Below are 27,621 nucleotides of genomic sequence, written 5' to 3' on the forward strand. Positions count from 1 at the left end.
AGAAATAACACTGTATAAAATGAGGGACAGAAAAGGGGCCATGCGGTCAGGAGAAGATATAATATAATATCACTGGTAGATATAACTGGATGTGGGAAGTTTATTTCTTGTTTTTATCATTTTAGTGATTGCTAGGTGAGGAGTAAAACCCTGCTGTTCATGCAGTATAGCCTGACATTAAGTGAAAGGAAAATGGAATAAGAAATGTGACTCTGTGAGGAAAAAAAATAGATCCTAAAAACGTGACAGCTGCAGAAATACTGTAAAATAAAAACCCATGCATACTGACAGCAAATTAAATGATTATAATGTAAATCTATGCATAAAAACCCAATGCAGTGGGAGTGGTTAAACTTCTGAGCACTGTTATGCACCAGGAATTAATGACACACTTTTATGGTTTTCACAACTTATAATGATAATGTTATTCATTTTTATCTACATGCTGTTTTTTTCTAATCCCACAAAGTATCGTTGAACATTGTTAAAAACAACTAAAATGTATTGTGTTATTATTATAATTATTATTCATTTTACCTCTGCTAACCGAATACTAAGTGTGACATGGGGAAAGACATGCAGCAAATGGCTGGAACCAAACCAGCGGCCGCTGCAGGAAGAGACAAGCATACTCTTTTTGCCACGTTGATATATTGTAAATTGCAGAATTTCTCTGGTGTTAGCATCAGTGCATTGAAGCTTCATTTAATCTAGAGTAACTGTTAGCGTAGCTCACTACACATGCCAAGTAGCTTAACCAGATAAAAGAGGCACTTGTTTCCTCCAGCTCCAGACCGACCCAGGCCAGATGGGTTGTGTATCTTCTCCATAGTCTTGTGGCTCTGCTGCAGGACGTCCCGAATACTTCTAATGCACCCAGGGGGAAATCCTCCTCGAGGAAAATGAGCATCTGTTTTCCTACTAGCGCTTCCTTGGTATCCAGGACTCTCACTCTGTACCTAAAGGGTTTGCCTCCACAAGTGACAGATGAGACTTTGAAGCTGCACCTTAGAGATCAGATCCCTTTCCACCACAATTAGTGGATACTGCACCAATCAGCCTATTGATTTGGTCTCACCTCAAATGCTCCCAACATTTACACAACCCTGTCTGTGCAAATCACAGTGAATGCACTTAACTTACAACCAAGTTTGCACAAAAGGCTCTCACTTACATTATGTAAGGACCAAATAGCCAGGAACCATTACTCTCATTGCCACTTATTCCAAAAGCTACTACTGCAAAACATGATAGTTGAGAGACACCTCCAGCATCTCTGGCTGAGCGGACAAGGCCAAAATCCATAATTACTCTCCTTCCAAGCACTGCTGTAAATGCTGAGCGGTCATCCTGCTGTATAAAGAATGGCAACGACTTTTCTTTTTTTTCAACCCCCTCTCCACTCCTTACCATGACACTCAGGTTGGGTTCCCAGCCAGGTTCCATTGGCCAGACAGGTTCTCTCCGGGGAACCCTTCAGCATGTAGCCGGGCTCACAGCTGAAGCGCACGGCACTCCCCACCGTGAACTCTTCTCCCAGACGGATACCATGCACGGGAACACCTGGATCTCCACACAGCCCGCTGGACTCTCCTGAAACAGCACGAAGAACACGTGTTCATGAATGGGACAAATGCAGCAAGAAAAAAGGCGCATTCTTTTTGCCGGTATGAGAACAGCACAGGCACTCCTGAATGAGGGATGTTTACATATTAAACACAATGATAGAAGAGTAACCCAGACCCCCTCCGAAACAACTGCCTCCCAAAGTTATACCCCTCTACCTCGGTAAGGAGTGATTAGCTCAGCAAATACATCAAGTTTCATTATGCCTATTTGTTCTACCAGCAGAAAATAGGCAATATGATTCATCGACCCAACACATTTTGTGCTTTGGTACATAATTCCTTGTCCTGTATTGAAAAATTCAGAGTCTGTTTAGTGTGGCTGTGCACCGCTCTTACCAAGAAGCTGGTCAACATCACTTTAAGAGCGCTTAGCTGAGGAAAGTCGGGCAAATCTTTATAAAGATGTTGTGTTTATTGCCCGTTGAAAGAACACTAGCAATCCCCTGGATATATATGAGTGTCATGAATTGTGACATTAAACTGTCAGCATGCTGGTTTATTGTCACACGGCTCGTGGGACTGTGCGCACACTCCGGTTGGTGTGTCCCTGTCACATCTTCGTGAATGTGGTCGTATTTGTGCACTGGCGTGTCTGGACGACCCCAGGGCCTTTTGCATGGGGATAAGATATACTCGGAACCTTGAAGTGAATCGCTCTACGGGGAGAGGAAGTATGTGGACTGATGACTGCGATGTTATAGTGCTTCATAACCCAGCGGAGGTGTGCTCATCCCTGCTCCTCAGTCAAATAAGAAGAGATTAAAGCAGTTTTATGGGGGGGCACTGTTTTTGCCCTTGAGGTCTTTGGAGCAGACAGGCAGCTCCGTCTTTGGTCCACCTACTTTGCTCATTACCGGCTAACAGCTGCCACACAAACAGTTTATTCTCTTGGCCTGGCCTTACAAGATCTTTGGTGTGACCGGGAGGCGAGATTACAACTGACTTGAGTAAGTGTTAAAGGCAGACGGGGAGAGAGGATGACAAGCGGGGCTTTGCAGGACACCGCTCCAAATATTAACAACCCAAAGCTGTTTGTTCACAAAATAGGAGTTTGTTTACGGGTTATGTTCCCCTTTATTGATCCAAACCCTCAGTCAGTCAATCTGGGTGTAGTTTTCCATACCAGAGCAGTGTGGCGGCGAGCCGCTCCACTGGCCGTCCAGCTGGCACATTCGCGTTGTGTTGCCGATGATGGTGCGTTGGCCGATGCAGCTGTATCGGATGACTGAGCCGACTGTCCGACGGTCGCCGGAGATCTGGGCGTAAGGTGGCATGCTGGGGCGGTCACACAGCACCACTGTCCAATCAGAGAAGAGAGCCGGGAGGAAGTGAAGGTGAGGATGTGAAAAAGTTATGAAAAAACAAAGATTGTTTAAAGCATGCTGCTTTGTTTAAGCACAATTATACTGTATTAATGTTACATTGGATTTGTCGAAGTATTTTACAAAAACATTATTTTTAGACCTCATTACTGAATCAAACTTAGACAGAAAATGTTACAAATGGAAAACAATATTTCCTACTCTAATAGAATTTAACCCAGCAGGAGAGGTAGATTCATTCGATCCATCAATTAGTGACTTAAGGCTGATTCATGCTTCTGCGTCACAGAAACGCCGTAGGTTCACACGCAGCCTAAGCACGGAGCTTCAGAAGTTGAGGTACTCACACAGGCACTTGGGAAGGGAGCGGTCCCACGTTCCGTCCCCCTGACAGGAGATGGAGCTGGTACCCAGCAGGTAGTAGCCTGGGTTGCAGCGGTACGACACCGTGGTCTGGAAGCTGTAGCGATGCGGCCCGCTGGACAGTAACTGCCTGACGCTGTTCTCTACGTTGCCCGGCTCGGTGCAGTTCACAACTGAAGATAGGGGTGCAGGGTAATTGAAAAGAAAGAGAGAAAAAAAGGCTTGTGTCAGCGTTTTATGTTCAATTTAATGAATTATATGCATTTTCTTTTTGGGTTGAAGACTTGTTGTTCTGACCATTTTTTAAGCTTTGATGTAATGTAAATGTCTCACACACATATTCGAACATATCCAATTTATAAGCAGTTTTTCTCTTGCATTTACTCTTGTGTGTCCGTTAATTTCCTGATCTACTACTTCCACCTATTCAGCATCCATCCATCCACCCCAAATGAAGTAGGAGGCAGAGACTCCGGAAATAAACATTTGCTTCATTAGAGCCGGTCTCCTGCTGGCCGCAGTGGAGCAGAGATGGTGATGGATGGAGAGCTCAGAGGAGAAAAGGCACCATGTCAGTTTAGCACCAGATGGGGAGAGTTAGGGAAGATGAGGATGAGGGATGCGGGTGTGCGTTACAGAGTTAGAGGGGAAGAGACCCTGATGGTGCAGAATATATTCAAATTCATGACAGAATGTCAGGCGCTGGCTGCTACCGGCGCCAATCCGTCTCGAGACGCACAACCAAAAGCCTTACATTGGCTCCATTAAGTCAGAGCGCAATGAATTACAGTTACTGCTCAGTCTTTTTCTATATTGTGAAGAGCAACAAATAAATGGGCACGACGATGCCAAAACTGTAATGGCTTCTAAAACCGTGTCTGAGAGTGCCCACGCAGCCATTTTGCCCCAGTTTGCCTCGCCAGTCTTGCCCCCCCCCCCTCCCTTCTCGAGTGTGCCTTTGCCAATGCCAAAAGGAACCCATTGTATGCTAATGTGTCTAAAAGCTCTCTCGTTCAATGCTCCCAAGCAGGCCAGCACAGCTAAATCACCCCCCCAAATACCTATTATAATGTATTCCTTCCAGTAGAGAGCTGACCTGTGGTGCCATCATTTACAACTCACTGCATAATAACACTATAAAAGCGCATTTGAAGTCGTGGAGCCGCTTCGGCACGAGACTTTCCGAGCTCGGAGTTTCGCTTTGAATAAATGTGCTCGGGCGGCGCGGGCTCAAAAGGGATCCAACAGTCGTCTGAAACAACTGACCTTCTGGTAAAAAAAAAGATGTTGTGCGCCGCCCAGTGGGCAGCGAGAGAGGAAACGAGGGGATGAAAGGGAAAAGAGAAACAACAGTGAGAGGCGAAGAAGGTGCTGAGGGTAATTCATCTCTGCTCCGCTCAGAAGTGGGGACCCCGGTCGCCCTCTCCTCCTCTTGGTCTCCTGCCAAGTAACGGCCCTGTAAGCTGTGTATCTGAGGGTGTAGTTTTCCCTGTCCTGTGTCTCTTACCTTTTATCACTGGAAGACAAACCGACACACTCAAGTCCAAACAGGGTGTTGCTGTGGCTCTGGGACTCAAATTGCTAGTGATTAGAGAGGGATATGGGCCTGGACCCTGGCTGGTGGTACTCTCCTGCTTCCCTGCATTATTGATGGAGCCTACCGACTCTTGTAGTTAACATTTAGACGGCAGAAATCATTACCTTTCTCTGATTGACTCCTGCCCTGCCCTGCCCTCACCTCTCTTCCTGCCACCTGTATCAAACCACTCCTCGCTGTCCCTCTCAGAGAGGAGCCGACGGTTGAGCTTAGCTGAGGCGAAGGTGAGATGGATGAGGCAGGCGCCGTCAGAGTGCTTTGAGTGTTCTACTCTGGGGGAGCAGGAACGTGGCAGACAGGAGCGCACGATTCACCAAATATGTCTTGCATGCTGTAATTAAGGTGATAAATCTGATTGAGGATAAGACTTCTAAGCTACTTATGTCTCCACATCAACCGCGAGGATAATGTGGCATCAAAAAAGATTCCAACACCAACCCACACAGAGAGAGCACATCGAGTCTCAAACGAGAATTCATCCAAGAGTCAGCATCTGCATGGAAACGACGCCAATGCTAATACGAGGTTACTACTGGAGCGTGGAGGTTTAAGGGATATGTCTGGGAGAAAATCTCCCTGCTTATGCATGCAGCCGCCACTGAGGAAGGATTCCTGGGAGACTCGTGACCTCCTCATCCTCATGTCTGGAAAGAAAAAAAAGCCAAATCCTTTCTCTCCTCATTTAAAACAAAAATGATAAGTCAACCCTTCACTGGCTCTGCCACCGCCTTGTCACATTCGGGCCCGTCCTCGTGAGCGGCCCCCATTCTGTGCCTGTCATGAAGCTTTCAGTTGGTGGGGACAGCTGTGGATTTGTTGCTTGTCGCAAAATAACACTGCCGAATTAAAATGCCCTTGCTCTGCGTGTTCAAAGCGGAGCAGGGTACTTCTTATTCTGAGCAAAAGACAAGAATGCGAGTCTCCCAAGAATCCTGTGATTGTTTTTTGGCGCTGCTGCGTGGTTATTAATCAAGTGTGTTTCCTTGACAGACAGGTGAGCCTCAGAGGCAAAGAGGAAATAGCATCACATGTAAATATTATCTGGAACCTCCAAGGACAGCGAGGTTGAGACAGTGGTAATTAAAAAAAATCCACGTTTTTTTTTTCCATTTCAATTTCCCTCCTAATATGCTTCTTTCAAAACTCTTTCTCCCTCTGGGCGTCCGTGCGCTTCATCTCCGCGCTGCCCGTGATTGGGGTCGTTCATGGTCAAAGAAGGTTTGACCTTGTACGACACAATGGGTAATTTAATACCTGCCCAAAAATAAATGGGAGAGAATACAAAAAGGGAGCCGTACTCCCACAGGCAAGTCTATGGAAATGAGGCTTATTTAAGTCCCACACATCATGGCACTGAGAAGCAACAACTTAAGAGTTGCTCTGTTCTGTCTATATGTAGCTGACATAGCTGCAGTGTGATCCCAGGTGTCACGATCTATCATCTCCTGCCTCGCTCCACTCTATCCCAGTTGCCTGACTGTTGAATCCACCTCCTCACCCACAAACACCTGTTCCCTCATCTTCCCAGTCATATCCAGCGGCTTCTAACCAGATTGTCTGCTTACTTCCCGGCGTGTTTTCCCATGTTCCCCCCCGCCTGCATGTTCCTGTACCTGCCTGCCTGAGAGTCTGTCCATTTGTCTTTGAGTCTAGTCTACTTCAAGTAAAGTTCAGTCACTGAACCTGCCGACCAGAGTCCTCCTTGTTTGTGCTGCTGCCCTCAGCTGTGACAGAAGGAAGTTGTGGACCGAGCAGACCTTTATGTTTTCTGCAGAGGAACTTAATGAAGTGACTCGCCCATATGCGTGGTCTTCAACTCTTCTGCCAATAAGCCTCCGGCATATAGCGGGAAAAATGCAGTCCTGGCATTGGCACAGAATCGTGTGTTGTCTAAAGTCTTGGATGATGAAGAGTCCTTGCCGTTGCAGATTTTGTGGCCTCGGCAACCGCAGTGCTCGCTTCCTCCTGTTCCGGTACATCAACTCTGCCTGCATCCCAGTTGGCTGAAGAGTTATCTGATAAATGGATGTCTCTCTCGCTCTCCCTCCCACACAACCACACAACTTTGTTTTCTGAATTTGCTTCTTCGTTAATATAAAAAGGGCAAAGCAGCACTCCCCTCTGAGCATGGTGGAAATCCAACAATAAACTACAATGGCTTGATATTGACCCACTGGTAAACAGCATCTTTCATCTGTCCTGGCTTCTGTTAATCTGTAGCCACTAGGGTGCTCCAGAAATAAAATGTGCATAGACTGCTGTACTTGACACTTACTTTTACACCTGGGTAGGGTGTTACTCCACTGCCCGTTGCCCTGGCAGGCAGATTTTACCGCCCCCTGCAGAACATATCCAGTGTTGCAGACAAAGCGCACGGCGTCATTCAAGTTGAATTGGTTTCCTTGGGTCATGCCGAAGGTAGGGTTGCCAGGATGCCCGCATGTAATGGCTGAAAAATCCAAAGGAGAGATGAGAAAAATCACGTTAGTGCATTTGCCGAGCAGTTTGAGGGATTTAGAAGTTTAACGTTAAACACCTGGATAAACAACGCCCGGATTAGGTTAGTAACCATCACGGAAATGCTTAAACAATTAGTGCAGACACTGAAATTGATAGGTGATCCAAACCTGACAGGCATCAGGCTCCACTGTGGCTGAGCATGTCATTATCTTCACCCCTGTGATTTGATTAATTGTGATTAATATGATTTTTAGTCATATTAACGTCTTGTGAAATGAACGTTATCATAGAGGAAAACTGTATTATTTGAAATAATGACCAAATCTTTGAAAAAGTCATGGTAAAACACACTGGCTTCTATAGTTTAATTTATGCAGGAGCTTCGGAAAATAAAATCTTCAATAACCTGAAATTAAGTAGTGATCAGTGCCAGATGGTTCAAGTCTAATTACACTAAAGTGGTCGGCCACGGCGATCTTAAAGTAGCCCGATTAAAGCGTCCCTTGGTAATATCTGTACAAAACTGTGATGTGCAAAGCTATTTAAGTGGAAAAGTCATCCAGTTGTAAACTTTTTAAAACTAAACCAGTGCTCCAAATGGAAAAGATTGTCTGATTCCCATCTCTGTGAGTGCACTATACCACCCTGAGCTTTAGCGATAAGCTAGCTACCAGAGCATCATGGCTGGGCACTTACGGACGCAGACAGGAGTGCGTCCTGACCAGCGGTGATCCTGTTCACAGATTCGCACCGACACCCCGATGAGACGAAATCCTGGATTGCACTGGTACACAACGCTGCCTCGATAGTTGTAGTTCTCTCCATTGATCTGCCCGTTCACTATGGGCTCTGGGGAGCCACAATGCCCAGCTGTGGTCGAAGGAAGAAGGAAACAGTCAAGGTCGGACGAAGGCGTTTAAACATTTTGGGGCAGTCTACAACTTGAGATTAAAATTTTATTTTTCAGAGCTGTAGATCTTACCGAGACATTGGACCTGGGTTCCACTCCAAAGCCCGTTTGACATGCACTCTCGTACCCGGGAGCCCACCAAGGTATAACCTGTGTTGCAGGAGAAGATTGCTGTGGCTCCATACACCGTCAGTGTTCCGATCTTGTTGCCGTTTGGTGGAGTCCCAAGATCCCCGCAGGAGATGACTGAAATGGGAAAACATTATAATATGAATATTGCACAAATCCCATGTGGTCAAAATAAAATCTAAAATAATAATTTGTCTTGTCTGGGAAATTATTTTGTTTTGATTTCATTCATTCCATTTGGTTAGAAGATTCATGCCTGTTTAGTTATGTTTTCCCAATTTCACAGTGGAAATAAAAATAGTTGGATGCAATTAAATTTCGAGGCTGGTAAATTAATTTCTTGGCCTAGGTTTTTCTATCTTTTTGAGCAAACAAGGGAATTAATTCAAACAGCGTCAGGAAAATGAGCCGACATGATTTGCAGTTTTTCACTTACTGCCACAGACTGGACGTGGATCCGGGTAGTTCCAGGTGCTGTTGGCTTGGCAGCGAATTACCCTTTGACCCCTGTAGTAATATCCTGGGTCACATATGAGCATCATAATGGCGTCGTATTGGTTTTGAGTTCCATAGATCAGTCGCCATCTCCCATGCTCCACAGAGGAGTGGCCGATGTCGGGGCAAGTCACGGCTGAGGGTCAATGGTCAAACCAAGATTATTAATTAAAATCTACCTGATTTAATGCTTGGAACATTATGGTAGCAGTGAATATCTGGCTAGCTTGTCACAAACACACAATATTTTATTAATTTATTACTGGATAAGAGTGAAAAACTAGTTTCCATCTTAAACCTGATGGGAATATTTGGAAATGAGGACTAGTTATGATATTGTTATTGATACATAACCCAACAAACTGGTGGAAACACTCACGTATGCATCTGGGCGGGGCCTCAATGGGGCTCCACCTCCCAAATTCCTGACAGATCACTGAGGTGGTGACTGGCCCGGCGAGCAGGAACCCTGGGTTACACTGGTAGGTGGCTGTGGCCCCGAGAGAGAAGTCCTGGCCAACGATGCTGCCATTGACCGGAGGCACTGGCATTCCACAGGACATGACTGGAAGGAAAGAGAAACAACAATCAGGAAGGGACGGCGAGGAATGCCGTTAGTAGAACGAGAACACAGGTAAGTATATTCTAATAGCCATTATTTTATGCAGAGTGCCCGGCTCACAACAGGCTCCCAGTGCAAACAAGAGCCCAGGGCCAGCCTTGATGTGCGGTAAACATTAGCTTGTGCCATCTGCACTATAGTAAACAATGGAGTCCAGCGAGACCACGTGCAATTCATGTAGCGATTACACCTGCTGTGGATTTGACCAGACAATGAATGGCTGCGCTGCCACTCCAAGTTTTCACTCTCAGCTGATACTGTTGAGGAGGCTGGCTGGAAACTAAACTCTGGAAGCAGAGATTTTGTGTGTTTGGAATCAAAGCGTGAATAGATGTGTTTTTTTTTACCATAAGTTTGACTTCATATGAATCATGTTTACTTTCATAGAAATATACTTTCAAACCCTGAATCAATATTGTTGATGCTTGCGCAGCAGCGAGGAAATAGCCGTGACCCATAAGACTGAAATAAACAGTTCAGCTCAGGTAAATCACGCATCATTAATGTGACGCACTGTTGTCTTCAAACATTTTTGAGGAATTGGTGACGTGAGCTTCCTTACAGCACGCCTCAGGCTGAAGGACTGTTGATGAAGGCACACTCTCAGCTCTCTTGAATCCCGAGGAAATGGATTGCTGACACTTTATTTTTGCAATTAAATCAAATCAGAAACTTAATTAACTCTTCTACCAGTTGCTTTGCATTAGAAATATGAAGTTAAAGGAAGGAAAATACGTAATTGAGTTGATTATTCGCAACTGCCGACCTCTCAGCCCTTCTCATGACCTGCTGCTACCTACCTTGGCACAGCGGCACTGGAGCGTTCCACTGGTAAATCCCCTGTGGGGTGCGGGTGCACGTGGCACTGCTCTGGCCAATAAGCCGGAAGCCCTGGTCACAGGTGAAACGCAGTGTGCTGCCCAGCTTTGTGCCTGTCAGGCTGTGCATCGTGCCATTCAGGGGGTTGCTTGGAGGGCTGCAGTAGGCCGCTGTGGAAAAACAAATACAACAAATAGGTAGAGATATAAATAAACATATAATAATGGAATGCAACAGGCATAAAAACCAAGTAATGATGCAATATGTTGCTGAGGAGGTGAAGGATTAATGTGCCTTCAGTAGCACAGATTCCAACATCTCCTCTGCATCTGTCTTCTACGCCTAATGGGAGAGGAGGATATGTATCAATACAAGCCATACGAAACAATCTCTTTAAGGAACAAACTGCAGACGAGAGACAAGATAAATTGATTAAAGCAAAGCAATGCTCTGCAAAGCGAAACAGGAGTTTGTCAGCAGCTAGCGGAGGAGGATCATAAAAGTGATGGATACATAATAACGGCAGCAAAGTATCTGTTTTTGTTTGTTGGCTAAATTGGTGGCCGCAATAATCGTTCATCATCCGAAATGGCGGCAGCAACAGGTCCGTGGTTTGCAGAAAAAATGGAGAACGCTGGGGCTTAAATTGCTTTTCTGCACATCTGAACGATAACACAGCGTTACTACACACATTGTGAAAACATTTCAAAAAATATGTGGTTGTAAAGTATGCAGCATTGTTGGATGGGAAGTGGACCATGGGCACAAAAGATAACACGTTATCATTTACACTGAATTATTACGACCACATTACATTTCTATAAAAATGCAAATTCCGACTCCCACTGCTTATATCTACTCACGAGAAATCCCTCACTTTCAAGTAAGCGGGAATTTGAGCATCACGCAGACGATCAGATAAAACTCCCTCACACTTAAGTCATAACTGAGCGTTGACAATGGTCAGATATGCATTCTGTGTGGATGGGATGATGCCGCCTCACCGAGATCGCTCTGGCGAGTCAGGGAATTTGAGTCTTTTCTAGAGAGCTCACAGACGACTTAGTGGCACAGAAAGATTTGACATTGAGGTTCGCTAAGAAGCAGGTGACACACAGCAGGTGTACTTTTTGTGAAGTGCTGCATTCGAGTGTGTAAAGGTTGTCATCACTGCAATCATCAAGGGATGAATGTCCTCCTTGAAGCCTACACGAGTCAGGAATAGAACAAACCTGATGTTTAAATCAAATGATACTGAATTCGCTCCTCCTGTCAGTCACTGTGAATGGCGGCTCCCGGGGCAGCCTCGAGTTCAGCTCTTCACTTCTTTCTGAGTTTTAACTCAAATTGCGTCCCCTCGCTCTTTCCTTCTACCTGATGCCTGTCTCAGTGCAATCGGCCCTGCAGGCCCGAGGAACCAGATCACATGAGCAGGTGACTGCACTGGAATGGATAATAGAGAGGAAGAAAGGGGGGGAGAGTGGTGGATGAAGAGAAAGGATGAGACATAACCATCGAGAGATAATGGTCAGGAAAATAGCGGCAGATTGTTAAAAGTGAGAGAGACAAAAAGCAGAGGATGGAGAGAATGACAAGAAAACTGAGACGGGAGGTTGTGGTCGGAGATGGAAGAGTGGCCCGTGGAGAGAAAAGATGGATTGATGAAGATCACAGCTGAATACATTGAATCTGCCGGCGCCATCTGTTCCCTCCCCGCCCCCCCGTCGAAAGGCAACTCCACACTGACCACGTCAACTTCTCAGCCGTCACTTTGTCCGTCTGTCACACCGCCCGCCACGGAAAAATATTCATCACGGTTTGAAAAAAAGCAAGACAAAAAAAGGGCAAGGGAAACGACAAAACATCCTTTTGGTGAGAAACAGAGCGCCCCACGGAGAGGAGGAGGAGAGAGAGAGACGATTAGTCAATCTGGCTGAGCGGTGTTGATGCAGCACGGGGGGGGGGGGCTTTTAAATGTTTACACAGTCATAATTCATGGCGAGTTATGCAGGTGTCGCCTACCAACAGATCTTTCACGAGGAGCGGGACGAAACTGAAAAATAATAAGAAACGCCGCTCCGCTAATTCCCCAGGCCGGTGCTGCAGATGCTCGCCACCCCCGCTGGGTTGTCATGGTGATGGTTCATATTTCGAGCTGGTTCAGCTGCAGACGGAAACTCAAGGGTTCGACTTGTTGACTCAGTAAAGTATGAGACTGAACGTACAACATCGTCAAATTGAAACAAAGCCATATATTAGTTCTTCAAAGGTGAATCAACACTAAAGGTAGTGACGTTACTCTTTGCAAAAAGGAAATCCCACCTGAGTAGCGTATCCGGAAGCCTTTGTGACTGGTGGTGTGATCGAAGGACCAGTGCAGGTAGACCTTGTTACTGGAGCTGGTGATGCTGAGCGGACTGGAGTAGTTGCCGCTGAGGGTGATGAGGAGGTTGCTCTGCCGGGACGGGCCTGCAGAAATAATATGGAGAGAAAAAATTGAAAAATCCAACTGACAGAGTTTCATGAGTTTGTGCAAAAGAAAAAAAGGAACCAGTGTTTTGAAAATTATATTATATTCTATAACTACTACTTTTATTGGTTTGTTATGTTATTTAGCATGTATTTTTTACTTTTTTTATTTGTAAAGCACTTTGTAAATTTGAGAAGAACACATAAATAAACAACAACACAACAGCACATAAAAATGCTTTCTCCATTGTCCAGATTTAATAAAAAAAAAACACTTGATTATGACGTGAATCCAATTTTCGGACTTGGACAGTGGACTAGTGGCAGAAAGTGCGACTATGGGAAAAATCTGACGCTGGTCTCTGGTTCGAATCCACGGAGTGACAACAAGAGCAACATTCCTGGACAACACCTGGATCTGTTCCATATGTCAAAGTGCCTACCCCACCCCACTGTCTAGGTGCCACTGCGCAAGGCACCTTACTCCCCTAACACCTGCTCCCCGGGGCGCCGTGCATGGCTGCCCACTGCTCTGTGTGTCCTCCTGTGTACACCAGATGGGTCATTGCAGAAAACAAATTTCCCCCCTTGCATGTCGTGCATGTGTGCATGTGTGTGGGACTAATAAAGTGTATCTGTATCTCAAGGGTTACAGTGCAATCCTTCTTCTTCCTCTTCTTCTTCGATTTAAGGGAGATTTTGGCCTCGTAATTGGCTCGGCAGCCCCAAGGTTAGCATACACCGCTCCCCTTCCTCTCGGCACAAGATAAAAAGCACTAATCAGCAACAGCAGTGTATACGACCGCCATTTTCTTGGAGCAGCCTGGCAGAGTTGCTGACTGCGCCTCTAATCACATGCAAATGTACAAGACAGAGGGAGATGTTCCGTCGCCATGAAAGGGAGCTTGTGTGTGATTCTCCGTTAGCGGACGCCTTGTTAGCGATGGTAAATTCAGCTGTCGGGATCATTTTAGCACATAATTGTGTATATCTGTGTATAAGTGAGTCTTTGAACAGGGGATTATGGGGGAATGCCGCAGGGAGAGGAGGTCAATAGACTACTGACATCAGCAATGTCCCAAAAAATAAACGGATCAGGGTGCCAATTAAAATGTAGGGAAAGTTAAAAAGCCAAATTAAAGATGACCCCGCTCAGCTAAACTGCACAAGACTGCACATGACCAGTACATGCACACGTGGACTTCAGCCACTCACCGTCGAAGATCTCGAGCTCGTCAAACTGCCGGCTGGTCTGGAAGTGTTCTATGGTGAAGGTGATGTTGTAGCCTGGTTCCACTTTGACCACCCAGGAGCAGGACTCGAAGTGGGGGAACCCGTTGCCCGGGGACTGGCTCATGATGACTCCCGTGGAAGCTGTGAGCACCTCGTTCATGGGACACGTCACTGGTGAGAGAAACAAAAATAGAGTGAATAAAGTAAATTATAGCCCGTCTACTCCTGACATTATCTGACATTGGATGAGAGCTGATTTATATATGTCTGTATAACCAAATATATATGCAGCTTTTTTTTAAAGTGGGACATTTGTCCAGGGGAAAAGGGTTATATTGAGACAAACAACTATGCAAGTTCAGTTTCACACCTATTTGTGTAATACAGGCAATTTAGATTCTCCAGTTAATTTAAGCTGTGAGTCTCAGAACTATGGGAGGAAGATGAAAAACAAAAACAGAAAGGTTTGAACCAATAGACTTCTTGCTGTGAGCTGACAGTGCTCCTGCCAACCACTGCACCACTGTGCCACACCAAGTTAAAAATAATAATAATATAAATAACAATTTGAATTTCGGCAATAACGACTTGTTTGTATTTCTTTGCTGATAACTTCTAATGGCTGTTTCGTCTCTTTAGCGAATTGAATCTACCTTGAAACACAAATTGGATTGCTTTCATCCATACTGTTGTTGGAGGGCGACTCAATGAGACTAAAATCATAACTAAGCTAATTGTCATTCTGGTCCTGATGCTGGTCCAGGAAAGATAGATCCATGCTATGTCAGTCCAGAACAAAAAGATAATGTAACATCTATGTTACTGAATCGCCACAGGAAACGAGGGGACACAGTTACATCCTTTAAATCCTTTAAGGTTTCATAGTTGTTTCAGTTTACACACACTGCTGTGAAGCCAGTGTCTAAACCTTCCTGAGGGTTTTGCATTCAGAGCGAGAAGCGAGCTCCGACACGCGAGGAGACCGAGCCTGCTCGACCAAACAACACAAGCTTACTGTTGTTTGTGTTGCTCACTTAACGGGCAATGAGCACTGAAGAGACAGACCGTGAATAACGGTTTCCAGAGCAGCGAGAGATTCACATTTGTTCTTCCTATTCGATCACACAGTTAAATCAACACCTCTGAATTAAACATTTTACTGACCAGTAACTGTGACTGTCAGGAGGGTAGGATGGAATGCAGGACACAGTAGGAGGCAACAAATATGATTGAACGAGGAACGTTCTCCTGCCGAGCCGGAGAGATCCCGCCTCTTTTATATGTAGGCAAGGCATAAATCCCACAGCCCCTGATTTCGACATTTTGACATACGCAGAAAACCAGGAGAACCGAACTCCATCAAGGCTGAAGACATGATTGAAATAATCAATATCCACAAACTGTTCCTGTCTTCTATACAAAGTTTGTGGATATAGATTTGTTTTAAATCAATATATACATCTATTAAGTTAAAACAGCTGTATCCATATATAATACACACTCATCTATAATAGCTGTATATCTACATACTAGCACATAAAAAGACGGACGGATGAACTTTAACCTAAAGAGCACAGCCATGGAAATCTGAGTGGAGAGCTGCTTAAAGCTGCTCACTATGCCACCAGTGTATTTATATGACTATCGAAGTGCTGGAATTAATTGTCAGCCTACATAATGTTAACACGAATACTATTCAGTTTCCTTCTCGCAGTGGGACAGGAACTCATGCCTAGGTCTAAAACAGTGTGTGAATGGGGGTGGGGGTCCGGCTCTACAGGTCGATTCTATTGGATCGAGCGGCCACTTCAAAGTGACCAGATGCTCTCTGCATGCTCGTACATTATATTATGTGTGTGTGTTTGTGTGTTTGTCAACCAAAGGGTGGCAGACAAATTTCTAATGCAAGCAAATGTCCTTGTTGTGTGCTGCAATTTGAACAGCCGAGCCTGTTCTGCCTCAGGGCACGGGGAGCTCTTGGTACTTGCAGCTCCTACAGTGGAGAAATATTGAGTCGCATTCTGGCAGTGGCTCCTTTGTGGGACAAATGTGTGAGTGCACGTGGGTGTATTTTGTGCGTTCATGGATAAGATTGTGTGTTTGCGTTAGCAGACAGTGTGTAATACCTTCTTTCAGTGGGTTCATAGGGGGAAGACGTTATTGAATCCGCAGGAAAAAAGATTATGGCAGACAGCCTGGGTTAAACAGCCTTTGGTAAATAATTAGCATTTGTTTTACCTCGCCTGCTGCATCAAGGGGTGTGCGGGGGTTTGCTGCCTCGGGAAACCTCAGATGATGTCAGGTGAGATGTCACCGACAGTAAGGCATGTTAAAATTACTTCAAAAATATGTTCCTGTCAGCGCTGAACCAAACGTTACCACAAAAGGACAAAACAACCGCTTAATAACTACAAAGCAGTCATATTGTGTTTTCTATAAAAGCTAACAAACTACTGTGCTGACTCTAAACATACAAAATGGGAATTCGATTAAATTAAATCTATAGTAGGATTAACATCTTAGAACCTGTTTTTCCAACATGAACTCTGGAAAATGTTCCAAAAACCTGGCCCAGGCTTTTTCCGGTGTTTCCTGATTCAGACATTCACATCCTCACATTCACCCCCACTGGGAAATTTCAGGAAAACCTGAGAGAATTTCTGAAAGCAGGTAGAGATTCCAATTTCAGCAGCATGAACAACAGCACAGTATACAACATCCTCGCGTCGCATAGGATGTTTCTTACATCGAGCTTTGGAATAAAAGTGACAGTAATCTCCTTCGATCTGAGACTTACGGAAGACATTCAGCCAGTTTGCGAAATCACTCACAACCTCGGGCACCTCGGCGGATGTGAGGCAAAAGGTCTAAATCCATCACTGATAGTGAAACAGATTTTACCTGGAAGCAGCAAATGAAATCTAAGAGTGAAGTTCATTAAACGATCAATTCTCGGAGGACGAGATGCGTGTTGTCGATGACCTTTCACGGAGCTCCGGCGTGTCTTCAAAACTGCCTTCAGCTTGTCTCGGGGCCGATTATAAGAGACAGGCGGTAGGGCTCTTATCCATAGGCGAGCTACTTATTAAACTAATCCACTTTGAAAGGAAGCGTCGGTGTGTTTGGCTGTAAACAAAAGGGTACGAGGGGACGAATCCGACATCTGGAAAAAAGGCGCCTTGCAGCACACAAGGTGAGATGAGCAGTGATAGGGCTCAAAATGAAATTTCACTTCAAAAGGAAGAGGGGCGGAATAAACGGGGGCCGGAGGAACGGCAATCTGTGAGACGTCCTCTGTGTTTGGATAGAAATTTGTTGGTGATATGCAACAGCTTCCCGGTGGAAAACAAATGCATTGGAAGGCTTCCATGCAAACGAGCAGAGGCGCACGCACACGTCTGCAGCCATTCACATTTGTGCTCCCCAGCATACAAGTGTGCACGTGTGCCTGTACACATCCACAGGCTGTCCAGGGTGTTGCAGTATTGTCAATTTTACTGTGTGTTTAATTAGCATGAGCAAAGGAGCAATAACGAGCTGATTGCAGGGGGCGGGCCACGTCTAAAGCCTTAGCTCGGATAAGGAACTAACCACTCTAAGAAGTCAGGGATGACAATGGAGATTAAAAAAAAGGGGGCAGCTCTAATCCATTCTGTCGGACGTAAGGAAGAGGTGGGGGCAACAAAAAAAAAGAAAAACATGCAGAGAACAAATAAAAGAGAGCTAGTTGGAGAGGCGAGGGAGAAGAAGGAACCGAGTGGGGAAACGCATGTGATGGGTGATTATGCAGGTTTTAACCAGAAATCTGTCTGGGGGATAGACTCGGGGAACTTGGATCATCAGGACTCATTGTGTTTTATTAATGAATTCATGCAACACTTTCTACCGATGCCGCTGCTTTGTGCGCATGTGTGATGCCGGAGCTCCCAGCCAGTCCCAGCAGGCAGCAGATGTAGTTAAGGGCCCTGGGTCCAATACAATCGTGTTTAATCAAATGCTCTATATGAATCAACCGGTGGCTCCGATGGCAGGAAACACCACTGAGGCTAAATCCATTTGCCATTGTGACTTAATGAAATAGAGAAAACACGAGCTTATGTGTCTGTGTGCGAGTTTGTGTGTGGTGGTGGCTTTTATGTCTCTGCCTGCAGGTCGGTTTCTAGAGAAAAGTGGGGAAAGACGGAGACTGAGACAGATTTGGGTATTGATTGACACCCGTGCGTGCAAGTGTGCGAGAATACACCGCGCCTTGTTCCGAAGCGAGAGAGGGACCGGATGAAAGAGAATAAATATGTTACGTAAGAGCAGGAACCCGATGCGAGCGGGGAGGGAAGAAGCGGCGTGGGGAGCGAGGGAGGGAGCGAGGGAGGGAAGGGAGGGGAATGCAGAGGATGAGAGGCGGATGCTGGGGCTGAGGGTTGGGGAGGGGGCGGAGAGCGAACACTGCAGAGCCCAGCTCCGGTGCTGCCCTCTGGAAGGGGAGCGCAATGACAAACCGCCTCCGTGCAACCCACACACAAGGTTAACCGTCGTTTATGTCTAGACTGTATATGCATGGTTGTGCCACTGCGTGTGTGTGTGTGTGTGTGTAGGGGAGGGGGGGTTGTGCAATGGTTGTGCTTGTCAGAGCAAGAAGTGGCGATTTGATCGGTGCAGCTGCAGCCGCCATGTCCCCTGCATTTCAATGAGCTGTACACATCTTCATTCCACCCCCCCTGAAACCCCACCTAAGTCTCTTCCCGTCTCTTTTAACTCCTGTCCTGCTCTCTCTTACTCGCCATCCTTCTGGTCAATTAGCAGCCTCTCTTTCTGTCTCTCTCTCTCTCCATCAAGAATCCTTTATCTTTGACCCTCCTCTCTCTCCCTCTCCTCTGTCCGTTTACACTCTGTACCTTGACTTTCCTCTCCCTCACAACTTCCCCCAGCTTCTGTTGAGTGGAGTCTCCTCTCCACGAGGGTGCTCTGTGTCCCAGTGCGAGGAAGAGTGACAGGTTTGCTGGTAGGAGTTTTTTTCCGCTTGAGCTAGAACAGTTTGTGCCCAGTCTCCCAGCACAAGGGGAACCATTAACAGGGAAGATGAGCACTGGGCATTGGTGTAGATTTGCAAAGTGAATGAAGAAAGGGGAAATAACTAGTAAAAATACTTTATTACTGTACTTAAATATATATTTTTCACAAATTTCTGTGTTTTCTACTCCTTACATTTCAGAACAGTTAATGATGATGAAGCAGGGCAACAAAACATTTCCCATCCCTGTACTTATTAAAATGGTCATAATATATATATATTTTTTTGCATTATTTGAAGTAAGAGTCTCAAGTAAATAGATCTCTATAACTAAACTATATTAATGTGACATGAGTTTCAGTTTGCACGGATACAGTCAGTCAGATTTGACTTCAGTTCATTTAGTAGCCTGTACTTTTATACTTTTACTCCAGTAAAGAAGTTGAGTCATCTTTAACATGAGTATCTGAACTTCGACCTAAGTAAAGAATGTGTTCACTTTTTGCCACCTATGCAGAAAAAGCATTCGACTGTCAGTCGCTACCATTACAATGCATATTTCTAAAAATGCAAACAAATTCTCAGTGGAAACTTTCACTTGCTCATGTTCAGGTGCAAATATCTGCAGTTAAAGTCGAAGCAGTCAAAAGGCAAACATTTGCACACACACACACAGTTTTTTTTCTTCCTGACTTGAATTATGACACTGCCAGGCGCCGCTCTGCCTCTCACTGGGTGGCCCGGGTACTTTGTTCCACATGTTCATTATTGGCCTATTCATAGATCCTCTTCCCCTCTCATTGCCCTCCTTCTTTCGCCTAACTCCTTTTTATCTCTGCTCTTTTTTCATCTCACGCTGGGAGCATTTGCATATTTTTCCTATCTAGCACTCAGAATTATCAAACTTTGCCAACTCCTCCTCATCTGCCGCGAAAACCCACAAACAGAGTGAGGCACATAAAATGACGACGGCAAAGCGAAATGGAGGAGGAGAAAGGCGGGGGGGACGGGGGGGCGAGAAGCAGAAGGCATTTCGGAAACTTTGGAGCAGAAAGCAACGTAGAGACCCCTTTATGCACCCACTTTCTTGCCCAGAGGAGAATCATTGCACACAACATTCAGTGTTATGATGATGTGTTGGGAACACTGCACTCATTAAGTCCCCTGGGACGATGATATCTCGGCATGCGGAGAGCACCGCGGCAGCCACCCTCGGCCTCGTGGGAATGAAGTATCATCCACGGAGATAGGAAGTGCTACCAAACTGATTTGTGGCAGCTGCTTCATGACTACAGGCGGAAAAAAGTCCCCACGGGAGGCAGATCTAAAAAAGAAAAAAAGACTGCGACTCGAGTCTGTGATTAGATCAAAAATGATAGTGGCTACTTACAACCCTGCTGGAAATAAACCGATGAAAGGGATGTGTCACCTGGGCTGTGATGTATATGTGAAACATCATGACTTATTGATACCCTCTGATAAGATGATCTCAAGAGGCTTTTTCTGCAAACAAAAGGCATTTATCCACTTGGATGTGTCATAATGTGGCGCTTAGAGAAGAAAGTGTTACTGTTTTTTCAAGATCTAACTGTGCGACTCAATGTAGGAATCTTTTGTTGTATTTTTCATCCATCCATCCAACCAGGGGCCAATCCTAGCTGAGTGAAAGGTGCAGTACACCCTTGACAGGCTGCCAGCCCATTATTGGGTCATGCAAATGACATTTTACATACTGTTTTCATACTGGTGCAAATTCATCCCCACTGGAAATATTCTGCAACATGACATGACACAGATCCACACTATTACTGTGTCAGTTAGATTCTGCAGCACTATGATGTTGGGTTTAAAGGGGCGCCACTGGAGTTGGAAAGAAGACCAGGTCTCAACCAGGCCAAGAGGTTCAAAACCCAATTAACCCAGCAAACACAGCAAAAATAGTTTTCTCAATGTTTTAGTGTGTTTATGATCCAAAACTATCTGAAGTAATTCAAATTACATGATGTCTAAAGGTGAATAATGTTTACCATGTTGTATGAGCTAAAATCCACTTTTAAGTGAAGCCCAAGTGAATCAATAGTCACCTGAAGGCTGCTGAGGTCATGAAACCCGCCTCCTCCATATTGGTGGACGGCACATAGACTCAATTATAAACATAGACTGACTCATGCACACATATCAGCCGGATGTTGCAAATGCACAAGATGGCCGCGGTCATGTCTGGGATATTTGGGCTTCAGGATGTGGAGACGTGTCATCCATCTTTATATTCAGTCTATGGTGTGAACAGGGTCTCTTAGATACGTTGATCTCATCTTTTCAAGCCTCATCAGCTTCACTTACCATCACACGAGGGCGGAGGCCCCTCAAACTCCAAGTAGGTCCCCAACCGGCAGGTCAGGATGCTGTTTCCGTTTAACTGGTAGCCTGGAATACATCTGTAGCGCACTATGTCACCTGAAGGGGGAGATGGAGGAGAATGAGGTGCGTCAATGACAAGTCAGATGCGGTGGCAACAAGCCAACATTTCTTGAGAACTAATCATGATTCATTGTGTGTCGGTGAAAGAGAAAGTTAACGGTGGAGAAAAGTACCACAATAAATCCCCAGCGGGAGTCCAATAGATGAATCAGTATGTGTCATTGCCTTTGTGTCTCCGAATGATAATGAGTCAAGGATGCATGCAAATAAACAGATAAGGAAAATGAATCTCCATTGTCTTCTACAGGTGAGAATGAAAGCACTTGTCCCTGTAGCATTCTGATTATTTTGCCAGAACCATTCATTTATATACAGCTGCCTCGAGTCCGTGGGTGACGCAACCTTGGGTGTGCATTCAAACCCACTGACTTATGGGATGTGTAGTCGAGTTCGGAGCTGGAAGGAGAGGTGACAGCCGGATTAACTATTCAGAACTATGCAATTCCACAAGTCAGGATGGGACCGGCGTCTCTTACAACAAATTCAACTGAGCCTTGACAGCAGCGATTGCGTGTGTGTGTCTGTGTGTTGCGTGTAAACGGGTCTTTTTGTGACGGCATTCCCACCTACCAATTTTAAACTCTTTGCTGGCCATCAGGATCTCCGCGTTAGGGATGATAGGGGGAGGCAGGCAGTACTGCAGTCTGTACGCTTTAATGAGAGAATCAAAGACACGAGGCGAGTCAAACAAAGAATATCTATGAGATCTCTTGTAGAAACAGGGATCAACCAAGATCATTTACGTACCTTGATAGCCGATGCGGAATAGTCCCCCCTTCTCTGTGTTACTCCGGAAACGTATCAGCACCTGATTGGACGTGCTGCTGGGCGGGTCATTGGGCTCGCCGTCCGTAAACACCCCCAGTTTCCTGGCTGTCTCCTGTGGTCCATCCCTTGAGGAGGAAAAGTCACCGGTTAACTATAGCTTCAAAAAATAACGATACTCTGGAGACGCAGCGATGATAACCACAGGCGCTTTCTGTCAACCGCCTCCGCTTAAGTGCTCGCTGGGTCTCTAACCATATAGCACCTCGAGAACACATGACGCTTGTGAGAAAAACACAACATAACCACGTGCCAAACCGTTGTCAAGCAGCTTCCAGCGGCGGAGTATAACCGGGCTGCGTTCACTTCATCAAACCCAACCCAATTACATCGGGCTGCTTGGCTTGATTATGTTGAAATAAGGTAAAGAAATTACAGATAAGCTTGGAATGACAGATCTGGATTGTGCCGTTCCTGCTAACTGCTGTCTGAGGAGAGTGTCTCTGAAAGCTGCGGCCCAGGCTTGGCAGTCCCCTGGCGTGGGCACGGCCGATTAAGCCAGCTCCCGGATTCCTGCCACAACCATTCAGCTTAAAAACCATCTGTCTTTGGCTGTCAGACTGGGTATGGGCGATTACAAGCAGCTCTGGAAACGGCTGGCTAGGGAACGCTGGCTGACAGCGCTGTGGCCAAGCCGCCATTACGGGGCCCATTTCCTTGGCTCAGTAGTTCAGTGGATAGATACAAAGCGGTGGTAACTGGAAACTGGGGAACATCATAGTCGCCCATCTTGGCTCTGCGGGAGTTTGCTGAGAAATATCGACACAGTGGGGGGCCGTTTATAGAAGAGCAGCAATCGATAGAAAGTGGAGATTTTGGATCGGTTGGCATGTTGACTCAGGGACTTAAACTCTCCACGGACCAACAATCTTTCCAGTGATTTCTATAAGCAGCCCAATCTGCGAAACATAGATGTCACCCCGTGCCATGTGCACTCTTCATCCAAGTCAAGTTGCCAGGCTGGCTGGCACTCAGATCTCCGGTCTCACTGAGAGCTGGGACCTTTGGAGCGACTCCCTGTGAGAAGGGATCAACTGGGATTGGCAGCCATCATGCAAGCAAAATCTTGTCTTTGCTCGCGCATATGGGCGGCTCAGGCGTGCATTATTGAGCTGATGAGAGGAAGCTTGACTCCTCTATTCTCAGTTAGGCAAAAAAAACGATATGCACACCTCCCACACACATGTAAACATTTCTGTCAGATAAAAAACAACTATGTTGGCCTCTGCTCTCTCCCACACATGTATTCCATTCAAAGGAGATGGGGGGGGAGCTAACTGGACTCTGACTCTTTTCAAACTATTGAAGAGAGGCTGACATGCTGAAACTAGCTGCAGGTTTAAAAGGAATGAAAAGAATGAGTGGGCGACAAGGACATCAATGATGAGGCATTACGAGGGTGATAAGAAAAATGTATTCCAAAAAAATGAATGAACATGGGAATATTTCAAAGAGAAGTAAGAACATGAAGTACAAAGTTCAACATTTTGTCGAGATTTTGCCTGAAGAACAAGGTTTGACTGTTTTTAGGAAACTGGCCAAAGAAAAGCATGCACAGTAATGATGAGCTGCATATTAATGTCTGCTGTATACACCTGAAATGCGAATTCATAATGATGCCATCATGACGTCATTTATACCATGCAATGACAAACACCTACAATGTGAACCTATATCAATTTTTGAAGCTTTTTCAGCATCGGTAATGCAATAGGATGCAGGGATACCATGAAAAATGCATTTTAGAACTTTGCTCAATGTCATTTTCAGACTTCTTCATGACATAAGTTATGTTATGATATGGAATAATTTTTCTGAGAAATGTCAACTTCAATTTGTCTCTGTAACCTTCATCAGCAGCCACATTTAAGGAGAAATGAGTTTCACAGACAAGTGAAATGGAGGTACAAAATAACCACAGCATTTGATCAAATTAATTTCTGCATCTCCAGCCGTCTACAAACCCGTGGAATGGTATTTACTCACCAGACAGTGAGGAAGTCATGTGGCCCGTGAACCTGCAGCAGGGTGAAGTTGAGTTTGATGCCAAAGCCAGAAGACACGGTGATCAGCCACGAGCAGTCGGCTGAACTCGGATACTCCTCTGGGTACCCCGGGGAGAAGATGGTCCCGTTGTCAGACGTGATGTTCAGACCGCAGGGCACTGAGGGAGGGAGGGAGGCAGCGTAAATAAATCAGTAGGCCAGGAATACAGCAGGAACGTGATACACAACTCAGCTCCCATTGGAGGACAAGGGGGATTTTTTTATTCTCTCTTCGTCCACTTCCCCTTCTCGGTGTCCCATTCCCCCTCTTCTTCACTCTTCCTCTAGTGCCCAGGCGCTTGTCTGAGCGTAAGATTAGCCAGTAAAGCTTGTTAGGAATTGGGGACTTGGATAGAGTGTTTTGCTAAGATAAGGCCTCAACCCTTTCCCATTGGGGGGAGAGAGAGTGCAGAGAGTCGGGGGGTTAGTGTGCACTGGGCTTTTGAGTTGTTTGGGTGTGTCTGTGTGTGTGTGTTTGCATGCGTGTTATGCCTATGAAGAGTGGATATGAATGGGTAACAGGACAGGTAACAACTGCATGTCTATGTCAAATTTGACAACACTGGAACCTAACAAGCCCAGACAGTCCTGATATCCTGAGGTGCAAAAGACAGTCCTGCAATCCCACGCAAACACAATAAAACATGCACACACACAGACATACACACACGCACCAGCCTCAAATCTGCACAAATAGAAATCGCAACTGTACTTCTAACAGATTCCTGAAGAACTCAGGAGGTTCTCACCAACTCAACGATTTACCAAGGCTAACACTCCCGCTGGTGCCCTGAGAGAAAGCTCACATTCACAGCAGTGAGGCAGGGAAAATCAGCAAGGAGTGGTAAGTAATCGCGGGACTGCAGGCATCTCAAGCAGACCAGACGGGGCATTCAGCTTGACGGCATTCCCTTAAAACGCCCATGGGTAAGAGATCATCGACGAGAGAGTCAGCGTGTTTCATCCCCATGTTTCTCACTAGGTCAAATGCATGTTCATGTAATACAGTTGCCTGTTGTAGCCCCGGCACTTAATTTGATGTGGTATTTGGGACATGACCCTTCCCTCGTACATGGAGGAGGTGTTGCTCATGAGTGCTATGGTTTTACAGTGATAGACAATTATGGTTTAGAAAAAGCAGGGAATATGACATATTTTTCTGTGAAACCTTGGGACAACATGCGAATGGCCCTTGTCACATCAGAACTTTTGCTTTTGAAAAATTAATTGGGTTTTTAGTCCCCACTGATACATATGCAAATAAAATGTATCACCAAATTCCTGCATCTGTGCAAACAGTCATACAAGTTATATGATTGTGTAGAAGAGATTCACTCCATTTAGACCCAGGTATCTGCTTTGACTTCATCACTTGGCCAGTTTACTTAACTCAGGTTACCTTCTCCTGGTTAGCTAACAAATAGGCACATACATGACCAGTAAGTGTTAATGAATTTCCACACAAATGAAGTACACACAAATGAAGAGAGAGCAGAGCATGCAGGGATGCAAATACACAAACATAGTGGTTAGGATGTTTTCATTAAATACTGAATTAACGCTGGAAATTACATCAGCACAGCAGGGAGGGGCGGATTGGAATTGCATAGATGATAATAGAAATAAACTGCATATTAAAACTACAGATAACATACTGCAATGTGATTCATATTATATTGTCTTATATTATTTGCATATGTAAAAAGATATTTGCCCCTTGTGCACACGTAAAAACGCATAAAATCACACATATAGTGGCAGTAATACAGACAGGAAAATATTAGTGGGAGAATAAACTACCTCCTGTTGCCTCTGTCATGCTGCCTTCTCACTCTGCTGCCCCCCCCCCCTCTCACTCCCACTTATCTCCATTCTTGCCCATTCAAAGTTCCAGTGTCACAGCGTCACCTCCCTCTGTAATTTCGCCCTCCTTATTGAATAATCGACAGCCGGAGCGTGAGAATGTGGGTCAAGGACGAGGCAAAGAAGAAAGCGCACCCATTACTTTTCTTCCCAAATTGGGCCCTATTTTCTCCATCTTTTATTTGTCTCCACTCCTCTTTTGCAGAGTATCGATTTTCATTGTGGAGTTCCTCGCTTCATTAATGGGGGATGATAATTCACTTTAATTGCATTATTCATAATAGATAATCATTATCTCCGTGGCCGGAGTTTGCACTAATGGCGTAATAGCTCAATACGTCCTAAACAGGAAGTTACTACGTTATTAGTTCAGTTCGGCAATAATGAGGCTGTTTAGTTTGTATTCAGTGGTTAGTTTATTTAAATGATTTAGCACGGCTTCTTTACGACAAACCTCAGATCTCTTACCTTCGCAGCGAGGGAAAGGGTGATCCCAGTTTCTGGTGGTGCCATGCTCGCAGGTGAGGATGGAATGTCCCATTAGTTGATACCCAGGCAGACACTCAAAGGAGATAGACTGGCCCACATTGAAGCCGGCGCCCACCACCACCCCGTAGCGGAAAGGCTCCGGATCGAGACACTCCTGTAGCTCATACGCTGAGGGAGAGAGAGGAGCAATCAGATCAGTTATTTGAAATCACACAGCGATTTCCAATTAAGGCTATAGACAGTTGTATTACCCTCGCCAAGGAGGTTATGTTTTCACCCCTGTCTGTTGTTGTCAGTAGGATGACGCAGAAACCACTGAACTGATTACCATGAAACTTGGTGGAAGATTAGACGAAATACAATAAATTTGAATTAGTCATATAGCCCACACACACTCACACACACACACAGACACATACACACAAACAATGTTTCAGTGGAGATCCTTCGCCTCCTTTCACTTCCAACCAGCACCAGCGAGTAGGGGAATAAAACATTTGCTTTCTGCAGTGAAGCAAATCGCAGCATCGCTTCAAGTAGAGTTCAACTTGGGTGAACTTTGCATTCACTTGTGACTAATCAGGCTCTAACACACAAACAGATATGTAAACGTTAACATATTCATATTAATGTTGTGTTTTTTTCTATTGAGCATTTAAAAAAAATTCCACATTGCATTGACAATTAAAAAATAGTAAAATTTCCATATAGAAGATTGTAAGATATTTTGTGCCCACACAGAACAAACAAAGCAAAATGTCCCTGCACGAGCAAATCCCACAACCATCACTGATATTCCTCAACAGGTAAATGTTCTGCTTCTAGAGAACAGCAGCTGGACCTCCTCTATTTCTACTCTTCGT

At 45.3% G+C, this 27,621-nt stretch overlaps 1 protein-coding gene across 1 annotated transcript in view; it reads right to left on the reverse strand.

Annotated features, from left to right (window-relative positions):
• The window catches only part of csmd2 (CUB and Sushi multiple domains 2), a 238,824-nt gene that overhangs the window by 23,545 nt on the left and 187,658 nt on the right, over positions 1-27,621 (reverse strand). The window contains exons 43-58 of the mRNA XM_062410449.1: positions 26,738-26,926; positions 24,348-24,525; positions 22,284-22,429; positions 22,107-22,187; positions 21,399-21,512; positions 14,030-14,218; positions 12,668-12,814; positions 10,327-10,515; positions 9,284-9,469; positions 8,846-9,040; positions 8,353-8,526; positions 8,067-8,240; positions 7,186-7,359; positions 3,298-3,486; positions 2,752-2,925; positions 1,411-1,593 (exon numbers count right to left, since the gene is read on the reverse strand). Of these exons, the coding sequence (XP_062266433.1) occupies positions 1,411-1,593; positions 2,752-2,925; positions 3,298-3,486; positions 7,186-7,359; positions 8,067-8,240; positions 8,353-8,526; positions 8,846-9,040; positions 9,284-9,469; positions 10,327-10,515; positions 12,668-12,814; positions 14,030-14,218; positions 21,399-21,512; positions 22,107-22,187; positions 22,284-22,429; positions 24,348-24,525; positions 26,738-26,926 (2,682 nt within the window). The remainder of the gene's footprint in view (positions 1-1,410; positions 1,594-2,751; positions 2,926-3,297; positions 3,487-7,185; positions 7,360-8,066; positions 8,241-8,352; positions 8,527-8,845; positions 9,041-9,283; positions 9,470-10,326; positions 10,516-12,667; positions 12,815-14,029; positions 14,219-21,398; positions 21,513-22,106; positions 22,188-22,283; positions 22,430-24,347; positions 24,526-26,737; positions 26,927-27,621) is intronic.

This window comes from Platichthys flesus, chromosome 17, assembly GCF_949316205.1.
Source record: "Platichthys flesus chromosome 17, fPlaFle2.1, whole genome shotgun sequence".
Classification (NCBI taxonomy): domain Eukaryota; kingdom Metazoa; phylum Chordata; class Actinopteri; order Pleuronectiformes; family Pleuronectidae; genus Platichthys; species Platichthys flesus.